An 18,819-nucleotide genomic window follows, 5' to 3' on the forward strand; every position below is an offset into this window, starting at 1 on the left:
CTTATGAATAGGAACATCGAGAAGGCTGTTGAATACTGTTGATGATATTTACGTTTTATAGAGAAAGTAAATGGGGTAGGGAAAGTTAAGGTATTTAGTGGGATTTTAAGTTAATTTTTAAAATGTAGTTTTGTGTAGGATCCTGTTAGTCAAGATTTATACCCTCACTGGAGCTTCTACTGCATGTTCAAGGGTGGGTATTCTGTTCAAAGAGTGACAAATTTAACGTAAGGAAGTTTGGAGTATCCCAGAAATTATGCATTAGGACTCAAAGGGGAAAAAATTCCACACGCTTGTTTTACTCTGTGATCTTCTTATCGTTTTACAAACACAGCAAAAAAGGGAACTCCGGGTAAGATGGTGGTGACGCTGAATCCACCAGTAGCAAATGAGAAATGTTTGTCCAGTTTGTAGTTCGGGGCTGCGCTCCGCCCTTGCAGGAGGATGCCTCCACGTCAGAAAGTATATAATTCCATCCAAGCTGGCAACGGCCAAGGAAAAGGCCTAAAGGCAGTTACAGATTATTTTATTTCTGTGTATTACACTTGTATTGATCCTTCTCTCCATTTCCTACACTCAGTTATCGGGCTTGTTACTATAGAAGAAATAGACGCTTATTTGCCTTTAAAAAAGTCCATATATGATGAAGGGAAAGGGAAGAATGAAAAGAAAAACGTTGCTCCTGTATTTCTTACACAACTTCATTTCTCTACAATAAATGAGGAAGGAGTTTTAAAACCCAGCTTCTCCAAGGGAAGGTAGTAAACTAAATTTCTAATTATTGAATGGGAGCTATTAAACAGCAAATCAAGAAAATATATTGGTTCTCTTAAAAGAAGGTAGACTTTCATCTTTCTTTCTTATATTTTTAAATTAATGAAAATTATCATGCAAAGTAAAAATTCAAAACTATAGAAGAGAAAATTACTGATTTCCTTCACTTACGTCTCCTTCTGTGTGGTCCATCTTGACAGTTAATGGCCCCCTCCCCTTTATTCATGCTCAAAACCATAGGCATTTATATAATCTGTTGGGTCTCTTTCTTAGTTTCCAAAAATGGGATCATACTCTACACACTACTTTGCAACTTGTATTTTTTTTACTTAAAATATATATAATAGGCTTCCCTCCAGCACAGAAAACATAGGTCCAAACCCACTCTTTCTGCTATAGCCAGATAGCCTTCCATTAAGGGAATATATCACGTATTTAACAGTCTAAGAGGTAGACTTTCAGCGCTAAAGAATACTTTAACTTTAACAGACAAAATATTTTCAAAGACTAAGGCAGCATAATAGAAGGCAAAGAAAAAAATGATAAAGAAATAATGAGATTGTGTAGCAGACCCGCAGAATCCGTTGCTTTTTGAGAGAACCGTTCGCGGTTTCAGTACCAGTTCCTGTGCCAATGACTTATATCGTCCAACTCCTCACTGCAAGTTTACAGTATGGTATATACACACTGGCAGTGTGACATAAAAGAGAGCCAACAGATAATGATCGTTGTGAGGATGTGCAGAAACTGGAACTCTCATACACTTGTGGTCAGAAAGGAAAGCGGTGCAGCCACTGTGGAAAACAGTCTGGCGGTTCCTCAAAAGGTTAAACGTAGAGCTAATACAATATGACCCAGCAATGCCTCTCATAGGTACATACACAAGAGAAATAAAAACATATGGTGTTCCGTAGCAGCATTTCCACAGTAGCCAAAAAGTGGAAACAACTCAAATGTCCATTAACTGATACACAGATAAATAAAAGATGATGTGTCTATACAATGGAATATCATTTGGCCATAAAAAGAAATGACTGCTGGCCCACGCTACAATGTGGATGAATCTTGAAAACACTATGTTAAGTGAAAAAAGCCAGTCGCAAAAGTCTACATATTGTAGGACCCCTTTTCTTTGAAATGTCCAGAGTAGACAAATCTATAGTGAGAGAAAGTAGCTTAGTGCTTGCCTAGGGCTAGAGGGAGCGGTGGGGTAAGAGGGGAAATGGGAGGTGACTGATAATTGGTACAAGGGTGATGAAAATGTTCTAAAATTGATTGTGGTGATAGTTGCACGCCACCATGTGTATGCTAAAAACCATTGACTTGTACACTTTAAGCAGGTTCACTGTATGGTCTGTGAGTTAATATCTCAATAAAGTAGTTTTGGAAAAGAGAAGAAACAAGTGAAATAGAGAGAGAGAAAGGGCACAATCTAAGCATCAGAGAACCTAGACGTAAGAGGGGAGAGAATACCACGAGTTCTCATGTGGGACCACCCTCCTCTGGGTTCTGCAGTCACCCTGTGTCACTCCGAGGCTAGTCCCTCACGTAGAGGCTTTTCCTTTTCAACTCACCCAGACATAGCAGATGTCTTGCCTAATGGTGAACATCACTCTGCATTGCAGCTTTGAAAAATCCCTTCTTGTTCGGACTAGGTTATAGACACCATGCAAGACATAGGCCATTTTTTTCCAACCCCCTTCTTTTATTAAAGAGGTAGCTATGCTCAGTGCTGGTGGAAAGTGGTCCTTTCCATTTTGTCACATACCCTCCCTCATTTTTCAAAATGTGAACCTTTTTTCAATGATGCCACCTGCCTGGGCTGTTTATTCAGTCTTTCTTTTATAGGTTTTTCAAATTTATGAGTGTCATGAAACAAAAATGCCTAATCTAGTCCAAGCTAACCTTGCCTTTTAATCACAAGAAATTTCCTCCTCAGGTACACTTTGTTCCTCCTGCAATTTATTATGTTGGGACTGTTTCAAATTGTAATGGGAAACTCTGTGGCTGGCCTTGCTGATCAAGGTTATCAAAATTCAGTGTGCAGGAGGTAGATACTGATTTCACCAGTCTCGGCCAACAGAATTAATATAAAGACTCTACAGGGTGAAGAAAGAAATTAAGGTAATAGTGTTAGAAGCATTGCAAAGAACACAATCTGAAGAAACCATGGAAAATAAGAATAAATGTATCCTCATCTCCTTCGTGTTACTTGAAGCCAAAGATGAGTTTGAACAAGACGGTCATGTCTTTAGTCTGGTTCCAGAGCATCTTTGCTGCCTTCTTCTGCCAGTCTCTTCCCATTTCTCCACATTGACCTAAAATCCAGTGCCAAGAACCACATCCCAACCCCAAATTCCCGGCTCCATGGTACCAGAGCCAACTGCTTCTTCTCCCAATCAGTAACCCTTCTTTTCACCATCTTCCTTCTGTTTGTCCAAACTGCCTGAGCTTTCCATAAGTATAGCCCATCTTGCTAAACGTTGCTGAATTGTAGGAAATAATCTAATAGACTAATTAATTCAAATGTAATAGCTAGATCTCCCCAGGGGTGTCTGCATTAAAACGAGGGATCCTACAAGCAAGAATCCTTAACCTAAGGGGGGAATCAGCAACAGTGGAATTTGAAGCGCTGGGGAGAGAGAGTTTTGAATGAAGGAAAAGTCAACTTTGGTGGTGATGTGACTATTCTAAAATTATTTGAAAACAACCTTGTTCCCCCCCTCAAATTGTCCATTTCTCTATGATTATTACATTTGCCCAGGTGTTTATTTTTTGTCATTTTTCATTTTGCTTCCCTTTATGCTGGCTTCATTTACATAAAGCATCTCTTTTTTTAATTAAAAAAATTTTTAACTGAATGAACGATTCTTTAAATTCTATAGTGCTTTACAATTTTCAAAAGATTCATACATACGATTTCATATAATTCCATAATAACGCTTTTTTTCTCCCCTCCCCCTATACTGTCCTCCCCACTTCCCTCTCCCCATTGGTAACTGCTAGTTTGTTCTCTGTATCTGTCAGTCTGCTTCTTGTTTGTTTTATTCATCAGTTTGTTGTATTTTTCAGATCCTACATATAAGTGATGTCATACAGTATTTGTCTTTCTCTGTTTGATTTATTTCACTTAGCATAATGCCCTCCAAGTCCATCCACGTTGCTGCAAATGGCAACATTTTATTCTTTCTGTGGCTGAGTATATATATATATATATATATATATGTACACTCAGTGTTATATATATAATGGTTACTACTCAGCCATATATATATATATGTGTGTGTGTGTGTGTGTGTGTGTATATATATATATATATATATACTCAGTCTTATATATATAATGGAATATATATATATATATATACACACACACAGCTTCTTTATCCATTTATCTGTTGATGGACACTTAGGTTGCTTCATACTTGGGCAATTGTAAATAACGTTGCTGTGAACATTGAGATGCATGTATCTTTTTGAGTTAGCGCTTTTGTTTATGTTTTGGATATATACCCAGGAGTGGTATTGCTGGGTCACATGGTAGTTCTATTTGTAGTTTTGTGAGAAATCCCCACACAGTTCTCCACAGTGGCTGCATCAGTTTACATTCCCACCAGCAGTGTAGGCGGGTTCCCTTGTCCCCACAGCCTCGCTAACATTTATTTGTGTTCTTCTCGACGATGGCCATTCTGACAAGGGAGGCGGTATCTCACTGTGGTTTTGAGTTGCGTTGCCCTGATGATTAGCGGGGTTGAGCATCTGTGGCCATCTGCTTTCCTCTTTGGAAAAATGACTATTCAGTTCTTCTGCCCATTTTGAAATCAGGTTGGTTGTTTTTCTGATGTTCTGTGAGCTGTCTATATGTGTTGGAAATTAATCCCTTATCTGTCTTATCATTTGCAAATACCTTCTCCCATTCAGTAGGCTGTGTTTTTGTTTTGTCGATGCTTTCCTTTACACTTTGTCAAAGCATAAAGCATCTCTTAAACCCTGAAAAGTGAAAAGATAGTGGTGAAGTGAGTTGAATGAAGCCAGTAAGTGGCTTTAGATTAGGTCCATTGGAATCAAGTTTAGTGTTCTTTCCCAAGAGAGCAAAAGCAAATTTTACTTTAGTAAGGAAATCTAACAGCTTGCTTTCTAGCTTGCATTTCAGAAACAGACCTTAAGAGTTTGAATCATCGCAAGACACTGATTTCAGAGGGTCAGATGTTTGTTTGTTTGTTTTTAACATCTTTATTGGAGTTTAATTGCTTTATGATGGTGTGTTAGTTTCTGCTTTATAAAAAAGTGAATCAGCTATATGTATACATACATCCCCATATCACCTCCCTCTTGCGTCTCCCTCCCACTCTCCCTATCCCATCCCTCCAGGCGGTCACACAGCACTGAGCTGATCTCCCCATGCTACGTGGCTGCTTCCCACTATCTATCTATTTTACATTTCGTAGTGTATATATGTCCATGCTACTCTCTCACTTCGTCCCAGCTTACCCTTCCCCCTCCCCGTGTCCTCAAGTCCATTATCTACGTCTGCGTCTTTATTCCTGTCCTGCCCCTAGGTTCATCAGAACCTTTTTTTTTTTTTTAGATTCCATATATATGTGTTAACATACGGTATTTGTTTTTCTCTTTCTGACTTACTTCACTCTGTATGACAGACTCTAGGTCCGTCCACCTCACTACAAATAACTCAATTTCGTTTCTTTTTATGGCTGAGTAATATTCCATTGTATATATGTGCCACATCTTCTTTATCCATTCATCTGTCGATGGACACTTAGGTTGCTTCCATCTCCTGGCTACTGTAAACAGAGCTACAATGAACACTGTGGTACATGACTCTTTTTGAATGATGGTTTTCTCAGGATATATGCCCAGTAGTGGGATTGCTGGTTCATATGGTAGTTCTATTTTTACTTTTTTAAGGAACCTCCATACTGTTCTCCATAGTGGCTGTATCAATTTACATTCCCACCAACAGTGCAAGAGGGTTCCCTTTTCTCCACACCCTCTCCAGCATTTACTGTTAGTAGATTTTTTGATGATGGCCATTCTGACTGGTGTGAGGTGATACCTCATTGTAGTTTTGATTTGCATTTCTCTAATGATTAGTGATGTTGAGCATCCTTTCATGTGTTTGCTGGCCATCTGTATGTCTTCTTTGGAGAAATGTCTATTTAGGTCTTCTGCCCATTTTTGGATTGGGTCATTTGTTTTTTTGATATTGAGCTGCATGAGCTGCTTGTATATTTTAGAGATTAATCCTTTGTCAGTTCCTTCATTTGCAAATATTTTCTCCCATTCTGAGGGTTGTCTTTTCATCTTGTTTATGGTTTCCTTTGCTGGGCAAGAGCTTTTAAGTTTCATTAGGTCCCACTTGTTTATTTTTGTTTTTATTTCCATTTCTCTAGGAGGTGGGTCAGAAAGGATCTAGCTGTGATTTATGTCATAGAGTGTTCTGCCTATGTTTTCCTCTAAGAGTTTGATAGTGTCTGGCCTTACATTTAGGTCTTTAATCCATTTTGAGTTTATTTTTGTGTATGGTGTTAGGGAGTGTTCTAACTTCATTCTTTTACATGTTGCTGTCCAGTTTTCCCAACACCATTTATTGAAGAGGCTGTCTTTTCTCCATTGTATATTCTTGCCTCCTTTATCAAAGATAAGGTGACCATATGTGCATGGGTTTATCTCTGGGTGGAGGGTCAGACGTTTAAGGAGTTTGGGATACACATACCAATTCATAGGGACGATGTCTTGGATATTCATTTGCACAGTGAACTGTGTTTGCATACCCAGATAACATTTTCTGCTTTCCTTCACCCCATAGATTTTTGCATCAAGATAGCAACAGTGGGAAAAGTCAGTAACATGGAAAATGTTTCAAGTTACATTTCAGAGGTTAGAAAGCGAGTTCTTACTGTCTTTTAACTTGTCTCTTATTTTTATGCTCCAATGTGGGAACCTCCCCAAATAGAGGAAAGATGCACAGGATCTTATCATTCATTTTCACCCTTTAAAAATTGTTTTGGAAAAATCAACATGTTTGATGGTGATGTTTAACTGTTTTACACCCTTTCCCCCCCTCCCCATTTTAGATATGACATATAAATAGTAATGGATAAGCTCTTTCACATTAACTGTCCATTACATTCCATTAACTGTCCATTACATTGACCATTTTTGGATTTACTTTCATAAGTACAGTCCACACTATTTCTTTTAAAAATATTGCCACTACTATGTCTTAGCTCATTAAGCTTGCCCACTTTCTCACTGTTCAATGAGTTTTTATTCCCTCTTCTTTATTTTTGCCACTTCCTTTATTTTTTATTTCTTTTATAGAAAATCTAGGTTGAATATTTGCACTTGGAATGAGAAGACCCTTTTTTAAAATTTATTTATTTATTTGTTTTTGTTTATTTTTGGCTGCGTTGGGTCTTTGCTGCTGCGTGTGGGCTTTCTCTAGTTGCGGCAAGTGGGGGCTACTCTCCGTTGCGGTGCACGGGCTTCTCATTGCGGTGGCTTCTCTTGTTGTGGAGCGTGGGCTCTAGGTGCGCGGGCCTCAGTAGTTGTGGCACACGGGCTCAGTAGTTGTGGCTCGCGGGCTCTAGAGCGCAGGCTCAGTAATTGTGGCACACGGGCCCAGCTGCTCTGCGGCACGTGGGATCTTCGCGGACCAGGGCTCAAACCTGTGTCCCCTGCATTGGCAGGCGGATTCTTAACCACTGCGCCACCAGGGCAGTCCCAACTACTTCCTTTGTTTCTGACATACTTTTTGGTTCAGATACTTATTCACATCTCTCTGAGATGATTTGTAGCTAATTTGTAGCAACAGATTTTCATTATTTATGAGTGTCATTGTCAGAATCCATTTGGAAGTCTGACCGAGATAAAGCAGATTCCGACTTGTGATCTGACCACAGCAATAAAGCAACTAACCACACGGGTTAAAGTGGGCTGAATCCTTGAGGGTGCTGATGTTTGTACAGCCAAATGTTTACTGTCTTGTGCATTATGTCTGATTCATTTCCTAGAAGATTCAAGATGTTATTATTACAAATAATTTATAAGACCCTCTTTTAAAAAATGTAATGTATGTTATTTCTCATACTAGCCAATTAACTTTAGAATGTTTGTGGAAGTACAAAAATGAAAACTCTGAGTAATAGAAATGCTTAATATTCTTCAAAGTTTGGTATTGCGTGGTAGCACTTGAATCAGCCTTGGTACGACTACTCTTTTCCTGTATTTGGATTCTAGTTGGTACCTAAATCTTAGACTCTACCATGCCAGTGAGACGGGAAATGGAAGGCCCATGTGTATGCATCCTCCAAGCAAACATTTTTGTCGCTCTTCTCACCCCTAGTATCATAAAACATAGGTGAAATTTCCAAGAATAAATACAGGATTGGAAAAGCCATTAATAACGGCAGTCATTTTAAAGTGTCACCTAATTTAAACAGTTTCGCTGTAAGTTATTGCAGTGTCATGAGTTTTATTATGCTCAGTTTATTAGTAAAAGCCTTCAGGGTTCACAGCCATTTATTTTGCAGGGAACTTGATTTTGTCATTAATTTTTAAATACATAATACTCCCGCTTTATTTTTTAGAGTGCACTTTATTTGCACAAATTGGTTTACTCTGATCAATACAGATGTTTCCAGGTGTTTATTAAAGCAAAAAATCTGGGAAGTCAGGTGTCTGCACATTTTCATGACATTACGCTCCAAAAGTTAGTGTATGTTTGTACACACATGATACATGTTCATATTGGTTGTTAAGTTTTAGGTGGGAAAATATAATAAAGACTGCCCAGGCTCCGGTTTCTAATTTTTTCTGATTATTGGGTAACTTATTCTGGAGGGCAATCTTTTCTCTTCCAAAGGAGTGACACCTGGGCGGGAAAATCCTACTGTTTGGGATGAGAGCCAGGACCCAGGAAATAATTCTGACCATTTCTATGGCTTCACAAGTCTGCTAAACACAGTTCTATCAAGGATAACTAAGCCTTTCTCTGGGTTGGGTTTTCCTGGTCTGGGCCGCTTTACCTGCCGGGCTCTCTGGAGGTGTTTATGGGCTGAAATAGTTGACAAAGGAGCTCTGAGCCGTGGTGGGTGGCAAGTCAGAGATGGAGCTCCCTGCACCCCACCTGGACCCACGCGACCGCAGGTCATGTGGAGCTAATGCAGACTACCTGGTGCTGAGAGCTGACAAGACTGGATGCTTAAGTGTTTATTTTAGGGAGATTTTGTTTATAAAAAACTGAAACGAGACATATACTCACTAGCTGTCATCTTTTCTCCCCCTAATTAGGACAGAATTTCACCCTAAGGCAGTTAGGCGTTTGTGAACCGGAAGCCCGAAGAGGACTGACGTTTTGTGCGGAAATGGGGCTCCCTCACAGAGGTTACTCTATCAGTGCAGGGTCAGACGCTGACACTGAGAATGAAGCAGTGATGTCCCCAGAGCATGCCATGAGACTGTGGGGCAGGGGGGTCAAGTCAGGCCGCAGCTCCTGTCTGTCAAGCCGGTCCAACTCAGCCCTCACCCTGACAGATACAGAGCACGAAAACAAGTCGGACAGTGAAAACGGTAAGTTCTTTTTTCTTTGGCTTCGTAATGTTGGCGTTCAGTGCTTCTGTCTGTTTCCGTTGACTCTGGAGGCGTGGCTTGCTTCCTTCCTCCCATCTCTCCTTCCCTTGCTTTCTTCTTCCTTTCTTTGTATTGCAACGCTACTAGTAGCGCTCAAGAAATGTCCTTCGTTATTGCATTTTTTTTCCCTGGGAAAAAATCAATATTCGACGACATCAGATTGTAAAATTATGCAGGCTTTCTCTGTTGTGTTAGCTATACTTTTGAAAAACAGTTTAATCGTGATAAGAAAAAAAAAAAACCACAAAGATTGGCTTTGACTTATCTTGGACCGTGTGACCTGTTATCCTCGATGGAGTTGCAAAGCAAGTGGTGGTAAAGTTTACCCCACAGCCAGCTTGTAATCAGAGATGTCTTTGTAGATTCCTCTTGAAAATATCTCAAAGAAGTTCCAGAATCTTAGAATGGTTGACTGAGCACACGGAATAGTTTATTAACAGGGCTTAATGACTGAAGAACAAATGTGATCATGCTTTAAACTTACTTGTTGATGACAGCAATCGAAATCTTGGTAAAGAGAAGGGAGTGTGGGCTTTGATGTGCTTTGGGGACTGGATCACTCTGCAATTAAATCGATGCACAAAAACTGGATTTTACGGTATCCAAATAGCATACTGTAAGAAAAATCGATATATTGGGACTCTTTTCCTATCACCAACACAGAATAATAAACAGTTAATTTCTATGCAATAATAGATTTCAAAGAAAACTTAATTTTTAGTCAGTGCAGCTTCTGGGAAGAATTGTAGCATCAGCAGCAATGCACCGGACAACAAAATGACATTTCTCTTTCAGCATTTAATGTTAACAGCATACTTGCTACTTTAATCTAGTTATTAATGCTGTGTATACGGTGTATCAAAAAAGCAGAGAGAAAATTAAAATGGAAGAACTGCATGACGTGTGAAAAGAAAGATGCTGTTTTACTGATGGTTTCCTTTTCGTTACTTATTGAGCAAGCTTGTCAGCTCTGCTTTGCGACAGGAAAGCAGGTCATTGTCAGCTTTTAGTCTCAGCTCAGTCACCAAACCAAGGGGTAGCTACTGCTTCCTACTGCTTAGCACTTGTTTTCTTGCTATCCAGGGAAAAAAAGGTCTACTTTAAACCAACTAAAGCAATATCTTGTGGAGAATACTTGGATGCATTGAACCAAAGTCAGAATCAACTACTAATAGGCACTCAATGTATTCATTTTGGAAGTGTCAGTTCTTGGTGGAGGCTGGACTTATCCCAACCCCAAACAGGAAACAAGGGCAGTTCTGTCTAACAAAATGAGTCTTAGAATCTGACTGCGGCGTTTTCCTGAGCTAATCCATTCACCTCAGTAAAACCTGTGTTTATAGAAATTTTCACTGACTCAGAAGTTTCTAACCTTAAGTATGTAAGATTTGCCATCAGTTTTGCTTCCTGTCCCTCTGTATGTTTATGTAACACTCTGCAAGCAATTGTAGGCACAGTGGTTATATTTAGATGTGTTATTTGACGTTTGATTTTCCTAAAATACATGAAAACAGGTATGATGGTTTCAGAAAAGAGCAGAGGAGGGTGCAGCAGGACAATGCGTTCAGTTCTGATTTTCTGCATCATGGACCTTCCGTATCCATGTCCATTAGATATCGTCCCACATTGCGTCGACGTGCCCTTTCTATATACACCCTTTGTAGCATCTCTGTTTCTCTCGCTCTCTCTCATAACGAGTGTATCTTGTTATTGTGTCTGTATTGGTAAAATATAAATTAATTTTATTATTTTTTAACTTGTATATCTGCTAAAACCATCTCACAGTGAATTCCCAAACACATGCCATTTTATTCTTTTCAGAAAACTTAGAAGCGTTGCCACCTCTAGTTAACAGTATCTAACATCCAAATGCCTGGGGGCGGGGTGACAAGCCTGATGACTTTCTCACTCTGCCGCCCCTCTCTGTTTGCACTTATTATGAACGAGAGGAGGGACTTGCTGCCCCGGGAATTTCCTACTCCATGTCCTTGGAATGATGTAAAGACAAGGAAAGTTACACTCATCCATTTCTCCAAGTGGTGTTCTGAAGCAGAATAAGAGACACAGGAAGATGGTGTCAGGGGCCTTGCCTCGAAGTTCAGAACATTTGGTAGCATTTGTTGAGAGTAAACAGGTCAGCCAAGTTAAGAGTATAAAGTGTCAAAAACAATGTTTGTTGAGCTGGACAAGTGATGACTTAAACTTGTGTTTACTCTTTCCCCAAGGTTTGGCTGCGGTTGTTTTTTGAAACAACATTTTGATGGTCTAAGAACTCCCAATGAGGTCAGCTTAGGGAAGAAAACAAAAGAGGAAAAAAAATAGAGATGACCTCTTACTGAACACTGGCTATTTCATAGATTTCATATGTGTGTCCATAGTAACATTGCAGATTCATTTATTTGTTCTGAATTTTCAGTGATTAGTCAGACAGAGCAAAATTCCATTTAAAGTAATAAATTACACTGAGATCTAGGGAAGCCTAATTTTCTGATATTTAGCAGACCTTATCATTTTGAATTGTGGAATTAAACAAGAGTATTGAGGGTTTTTTTCCGACATAAGAAACTTCTTTTCTTAAGCTGGGCTACAGTAAAAACTAAAATTTGTAATCGTACACAGGGCCTCCTAACATCTTTATAAACAAGATCCTCAAATCCATTACCTGTTTCTACTATTAGTACTACTTCTAGTCAAATATTTGTAATATAAGATTTCTAAAATAATTCAACTCGGGTATTCTTAAATGCTCTCACGCTGAAAGATTATTGATTTTTCCAGCTATATTTACCTTTGACTTTCGCTTATTTAAATTGTCAAATTTTATTCATTTTCATGTTAGCTTGCCATGTGTCCTTAGACGTTCTATCATATCACTATAAGTTGAAACAAGAAGGATGTGCATAAAATAGCTCACCAAAGTGAGACTAATTGAGAAACCAGACACTGACTTGTTTTTTCCCCCCAGTTTAGCAGGGGAGTTTGGGTTGACTGTTTTTGCCATTTGAAATAATGTGAATAAGGCTGTTTTCCTCAGAAAAAGATAAAATGTTATTCAACATTTGTGCAATTATGCAAGCTGAGTGACTGATATTCTAGTTATAACTTCAAAGAAGAGTTTAGTCACTGCAAGGGATTAGATTTCATTTATTTATTGATAAGGAGGCCAACAGTTCAAGTTAAGAAGGTGCTAGACCTGCTGTGAGGCTAATGAAATTTTGATGGCCTGAGCATCCCATGAGAGTAAAGGAACATTCGGACCATGTCACACGCCTCCGTGTTAGCAGAGATTCTAAACCAGTGATAAAATATATTCTTTTGCAAAACTAACTCTTCACCAACCATGGGGAGTTGATGTTAAGAAGCAATTTGAGAAAAACAATTTATTACAGTATATTAAGTTTCATATCAAATTTCAAATGTTAATCTTGTTCCGAATTAAGGATGTGGGAGAAGACCTCTCTTGACACGAACTGACAACTTTCTAAGTCAACTGCCATGCTCCAGGGCAAACACTGGAGGGTCCGTGGTTTGTGACCACCTATTAGCAACCGTCCTAGTAAGCAGCTACAGAATAAATGTGCTGGGCTGCCGTAATCAAAGGGAAGTTGCCAGTGTGCTCTGGCTGGCTGAGGCATCTTTCCTGTCTCTGATGGATGTTAAAAGACCCCTGACTGAACACCCACTCTCCGGCTTTGCAAGTCATCTGATCCGAATTCCAAATATCTATGTAAATGTCAGGAACAAAGAACTTTTTTTTCCCAAAACATCAAGCTTTAAGCTTTAAAAAATGTTTATTGTGCATCTTTTCCCAGAAGCAGCCCGGCATGTATTATTACCCTTTGTCAGCCAGCAGTGTGGTATCGTGAGGAGTGCCTGGATTCAGAGTCACAGCGCTCAGGCTGTAAACGCTTTCATTCGACCCCTAAGACCGTTTGCTCCTGAGCCACTCAGAGCTCAAGGTCCCAACTTTCCCGCCTCTGCCTGGCTACTCGGCCAGTGGTACTGCTGGCCCCAGAGATGTGGAGGTCTTTGTCTTGCTTCTTCTGCCTGTCTCCACGACCTCTCCTGCCCCTTGGGAACCGATGACCTTTGACACTAGACAGACCAAGAGGAATTGGCTCTCCTCTCCTCTTCTACCTCGTTGTAACTGGGGACCTCGAGAGCCTCCTCTGAGGGCAACAGTTGAGAACGTGTTGACAGGGGCAGACCACCTGGGATTGTACTGGCTCCACCACCTCCCCGCTGTGTGGCCTTGGGCAAGTGACTTAACCTTCCTGTGCTACCGTTTCCATGAGGGTGAAATGCAGAAGATCACAAATGACGTGCAGTCCTTATAGGGTTGTTGTGAGGATTAAATGAGCTCGGATGTATAATATGCTTAGAACAACGGTGCCTGGCGTCTAGTGAGCTCCAAACAAGGTGTCCTCTTATTATTATTTGTGAATGGTGGAAAATTATATGTCCTTCTTAAGTGTTGTGAAGATTAAGTGAGGCGCAAGGTATCAAGTACCTACGTAGTCTTGGCGCACAGCGTGTCCCCTGCCCCCCTTCCATTTTCCCCCCTGTCTGCAGTAGTCAAGTATTTGTACGTTTGGCGAATGAGGGAGAGCGAGTGGTCTCCAGGAGACCCACTGCTGATTTGCATGGCCTGGAATTTCTGTCACCATTTATTGACTCTTTTATTTTTCTCTAAAATCCCACATACTTTTAAATTCACTGTAATTAAATGAACGTACATTGAGTGGTGCTGATAATTAGTCTGACGGCTGTAGACTTCAAAGAGTTAAACGTGCTCCTTCCCTTTCTGGCCAAAGGAAATTTCAAAAGTGATGCTTCCCTCAAAGGCATGTTACTTAGACAGCCGGTCAATTAAAAGGCAATTTAACTGGTGCTCATGAGTTCACCCAATAAAATAAATCCCTCCTGGAAGACTTTATTTCTCACCTGGGGTCTTAGCAATATACCTGTGGTAGGACCTCACTAATGCCACACTAACTGTGCAGATACTAGAGTATTCAGGGCTAATTTGGCTAACAAGAAGCATAGAGCATTAATGTGCAGTATTTTTAAGTGTAATAGATACTTGCTTTGCCAGACTGAAACACTTCAAAAAACCAATTTACTTGTCCTTTGAAATAGTAGTTTTAAAGACTACTTTCTGTATGGATAGATAAAATCTAAAAGTTGAGCTACTATACTTAAAAAAAAGATATACCCCGGGCTTCCCTGGTGGCGCAGTGGTTGAGAGTCCGCCTGCCGATGCAGGGGACACGGGTTCATGCCCCGGTCCGGGAAGATCCCACATGCCGCGGAGCGGCTGGGCCCGTGAGCCATGGCCACTGAGCCTGCGCATCTGGAGCCTGTGCTCCGCAAGGGGAGAGGCCAGTACAGTGAGAGGCCCGCCTACAGCAAAAAAAAAAAAAAAGATATACCCCTTAAACCAATTTGATAAACTGTTGTAGTGATGTTTACATCACTGTCACAGTAGAGAACTTTATTTTGCGATCCAAATTACCACATTGGGCAAAATATGTTCTCTGAAAAAGTGGGCAGGGCAATTTTTTCTCTCTGAGCAACTGCATATAGGTGAGAGAAGAAATGGAAGGATTTGTAACTCTGCTCTCACCAGTTAAGTTCTAGAATAGTGTGGGAGAAACTGCCAGTGGCGTTGGGGTCCCTGTTACGTCACGTACTTGTGATGCTTCTAGCCGTGACACAGACGTCATTCCTCTCCTGGCTCTTTTTCTACACGAGGCTAATCGTTGAGTTTTCCACAAATAATTTGAAGAGAGGTGGATTTTTGCCTGTAGCCTGGTTCCGTTCCTTCAGCTTGATCTTTCTCCACTCTCAGCCTACTTTGGAAATGGATTGTGAGAATTAAGGAGGAATTCCGTTGCTGCAAGAAATAAATGGTATTTCAGTGTTATTCTAATTTGTTGAGACTTTACTACACACGCTAAACCGCAACTTGAATATAAATTCCATTATGGGCTCTCTTCTCGCATGTAATGGTCAATTCCATCATGTCCTACTGTTGTAAATTATATTTTATGTTTTAGGTGCGCTGGGATGTCAAAATAGCAAAAGTAATATGTTGCATGCTTCCTAAATCAAGGTCAGAATTAAAGTGCTGCTTTGCAAAATACAGTCAAATAGCTTCCAATATATAAAAATAATTACATCCCCTTGATGGGTGTGTGTTTGTAGTTTAAACAGCAACTTGTCATTCTTTAAGCCAAAGCTTCCATACTTCATTTTGGACGAAATACATTCACTTCATGGATATGTTACAAGTCACTTGAGCACAAGTAAGTGACGATTTAAATAAAACTTTTTAAAAATTTAGTATTATGAAAGTAGAATTCAGAATGCCATAAAGTCCACCACCATGGTTGTTATCACTTAAGTATTTATATACATTTATATTTTCCATTCTAAGAGGATTTTTGGCACTGCTTGACAGTTTGCTACTTGTCACACGGATATTGTCATTTCTACAAAACAACTTGTATTCTAAGTACTTTTGTTCGAAGTATATGGAATATATGCAATATCTGTTTAACATCCAGATGTTCTTTTAGTTGTGGAGTTGAAATCGAAATACAGCATATACTAACACAAATCAAAACTGATGAGGCATGCTATTTTGATTTTTGAATGTGGTTTGATATCCTTGGAAAATCACAGTAGTAGTGGTAAAATTGTTTTAATTAATGAATTGAACAGCAACGAATGCCGAGTCAGGTTCATTGATGTAATTATCACTGAACTAGAAAAAATAAGTGTTAGAGCCGTAGAACCGTAGTTTATTTGCCATTCCAAGGGTGTTCAAGTGTTTGAAAAGCAATGAACTGATTTGGGGGGGGGGTTATTTATAGAATATTCTTCTCAGGTCATAATAATTCTGTTAATTAACATTTACCTACACACAAGTTTAAATGTGAAAAATCTTCTCCCTTATTTACTGAGTAGTTTGAACGAGGGTTTCACTCTGTTGGAATTTTCTTCTCTTTATCAGTTGACTTGAGATAGTTTGCCGTAATGAATAGACTGTAAACTAAGTGTAAAAGCTTTCTGAATGCGTATTGAAATGGATACAAATGAGTGTAAACTTGAGAAAGGGGCAATTTAAAACGTCTTACGAGTAGTGCCTTGATTTTAAATATCAAGTCACACAGAAACTGAAAACTGAATAAAGTTGAGCTGTGACTTGGAATTGATTTCTCATTGAGTATGTCAGCTACATTCTCAATCAATGAATGGTAAATGCTAGGTGTCGTACCAGGGGCTACAAAACAAGAAAATGAGTGTGATATAGTCTCTGACTCTAGAAGTCCATAGGCTGGTTGGGAAAACAGGCAAGTGGATATTACATTGTAATTGTACTTTAATGTGCTAAGTAATGTTACAACGCAGTACGTGAAGTCAGTGTCAGCACAGAGCAGATTCTTGCCACAGAAATTGAGGGCAGGAGAGGAAAAAAGGTTTTATAAAGGAGGAAGGAGGTGGCATTGTTACCCAAGCTCAAAGGATGTGGAAAAATGCAAGGTGTAGACAAAGCAGTGAAGGAGAGAGTGTGAAATCCCTGGGGACTGTTCCAAGAGCCAGAGGCTCTTTGGTGCCTGGAACACAGGGTGTTGTGTGGATGAGTTATGAGAGTTTAGGCTGTACAGGTAGCCCCAGACCATGTTGCAAAGGGACTTCATGGCCATGCTAAGGAATTTGAACTTTTTCCTGTAGGTAATGGGAGTCTCGGAAGAATTTTCGTATAGAGGAACATTCCAGTCATATTTACATTTTTGCGAAGTACTCAGAAAGCAGTGTAGAGTGTTAACTGCCTTTCCCACAAAGGGAGTAAGCTCCGTAGGGCCGTGGCCCTGTTCACCCTTGTGTCTCTGTGTTCACCTCACCCAGTGCCTGAATTTGGACCTGAAACTGTAGCTGAGCGAATACATAACTGGAGGTCAAACTTGAAAGCAAATTGGCCAATCAGGTAGTATTATAATTATCAGAGTGAGAAAATACAAACATTTGAACAAAGAACTGGAAAGGAAAGGGAGACAAATTGAAATAGGTTCGATTTGATGATTAATTCATTGCGTTGGTGTTAGAGAAGAGGAAGACATTTAAAAAGACCCTCTAACGTGGAAGTGATGCTATAATCCAAGTTGGAGGTTAAAGCATATTGTTTGTGATAAAGTCAGTAATTCCGAGAAGGACAGGTTGTATTTGAGATGTCTGTGGGACATCAAAATTCAGAATATATTAAGCAATTATATATATACATATATTATATATATTATAAAATTTATATATTATATATAATAAAATGTACCAATACACATAATCATATATATTATAAATTTTATATATAATATATAATAAAATGTAATTATATATATAATTATATATATGTATATATAAAACTCAAGTTACATTTAGTTTAGAAACATTTTTTTTTTTTTTTTTTTAGAAACATTTTCTTTATGATCTCTATCATTGCAGTTAAAGCCATAGGGCAAATTAAACCTCTCCCCAAAAGCAAATAAAGTGAGAAAAGAAGAGAAATGAAGATAAAATACTGAGTTCACCCATATTTAACATAAAGGTACAGAAGAAGCACCAGTGAAAGAAACAAAGAGGGACGTTCCATAGAGACAAAAAGAAAACCAAACAAGATCGGTTCACAGAAGGCAAAAGAGACAGGACATGATTGACAGAGTCAAAACTTTCCAGAAGTGTAGTAAGTTAAGTGCCAAGTACAGAGGATCTTAATTTCCGTGTAGTGGGTGTGGTCGTCAAGCTGTAGGGTGGGGAGATGAACAGAAGCTATGGTACCAGTAAAGGTAGATTATTCTTTCCAAATCTTAACTGAGAAAGGAGAGAGTTAGGCGTAACTCCTGGGGAGCACAAGGGCAGGGGTATTTTTATATTGGAGGACATTTCAGCCTCTTTCTAAGGAAAGGGAAGGAGTAATGAGAAGATGAAAGTGGAGGAGATTGAGGCGGAAATGAAGTCTGGCCTCTGAAGGATCGGGAGGAGAGAGATCTTTGGAACATAAACTTAGGTAACTGTGAATTCCTCAGCACTTTTTATCCTGTAAGGTGCTTTTCATCTTACAGCTTTGTGATAGCATTAGTTTAGTGTTTGCTGTAGGAGAGGTGTACTTTAAAAAGGTACATTTCTATCTACACTGATTAAAATCATAGCATAGCATAGTCGGTGTGGTATAAATTGATGACATTTGATGGACTTGACAGTTCATGTCATTAAAAGGTTTGGGGGAAAATACATTCTTATTCAAAACTGAGATTTTATTTAAAACAGTACTGTAAAGCTGTTAAAAACAAAGAAAAGAAAGAAAAGCACATCCAGAGTTTAACAGGAAACAGGT

The 18,819-nt window shown here is 39.3% G+C and overlaps 1 protein-coding gene across 8 annotated transcripts in view; it reads left to right on the top strand.

Moving 5' to 3' along the window:
* The window catches only part of TENM3 (teneurin transmembrane protein 3), a 605,325-nt gene that overhangs the window by 185,807 nt on the left and 400,699 nt on the right, over nucleotides 1-18,819 (top strand). For 5 of the 8 annotated variants that reach the window (XM_060001336.1, XM_060001335.1, XM_060001337.1 and 2 more), the window contains one exon: nucleotides 9,087-9,365. The exons of the other annotated variants lie outside the window; for them this stretch is intronic. In XM_060001336.1, coding sequence (XP_059857319.1) covers nucleotides 9,087-9,365 — 279 coding nt within the window. The remainder of the gene's footprint in view (nucleotides 1-9,086; nucleotides 9,366-18,819) is intronic. 8 annotated transcript variants of the gene reach the window in all.

Source organism: Delphinus delphis, chromosome 21, assembly GCF_949987515.2.
Source record: "Delphinus delphis chromosome 21, mDelDel1.2, whole genome shotgun sequence".
NCBI lineage: Eukaryota > Metazoa > Chordata > Mammalia > Artiodactyla > Delphinidae > Delphinus > Delphinus delphis.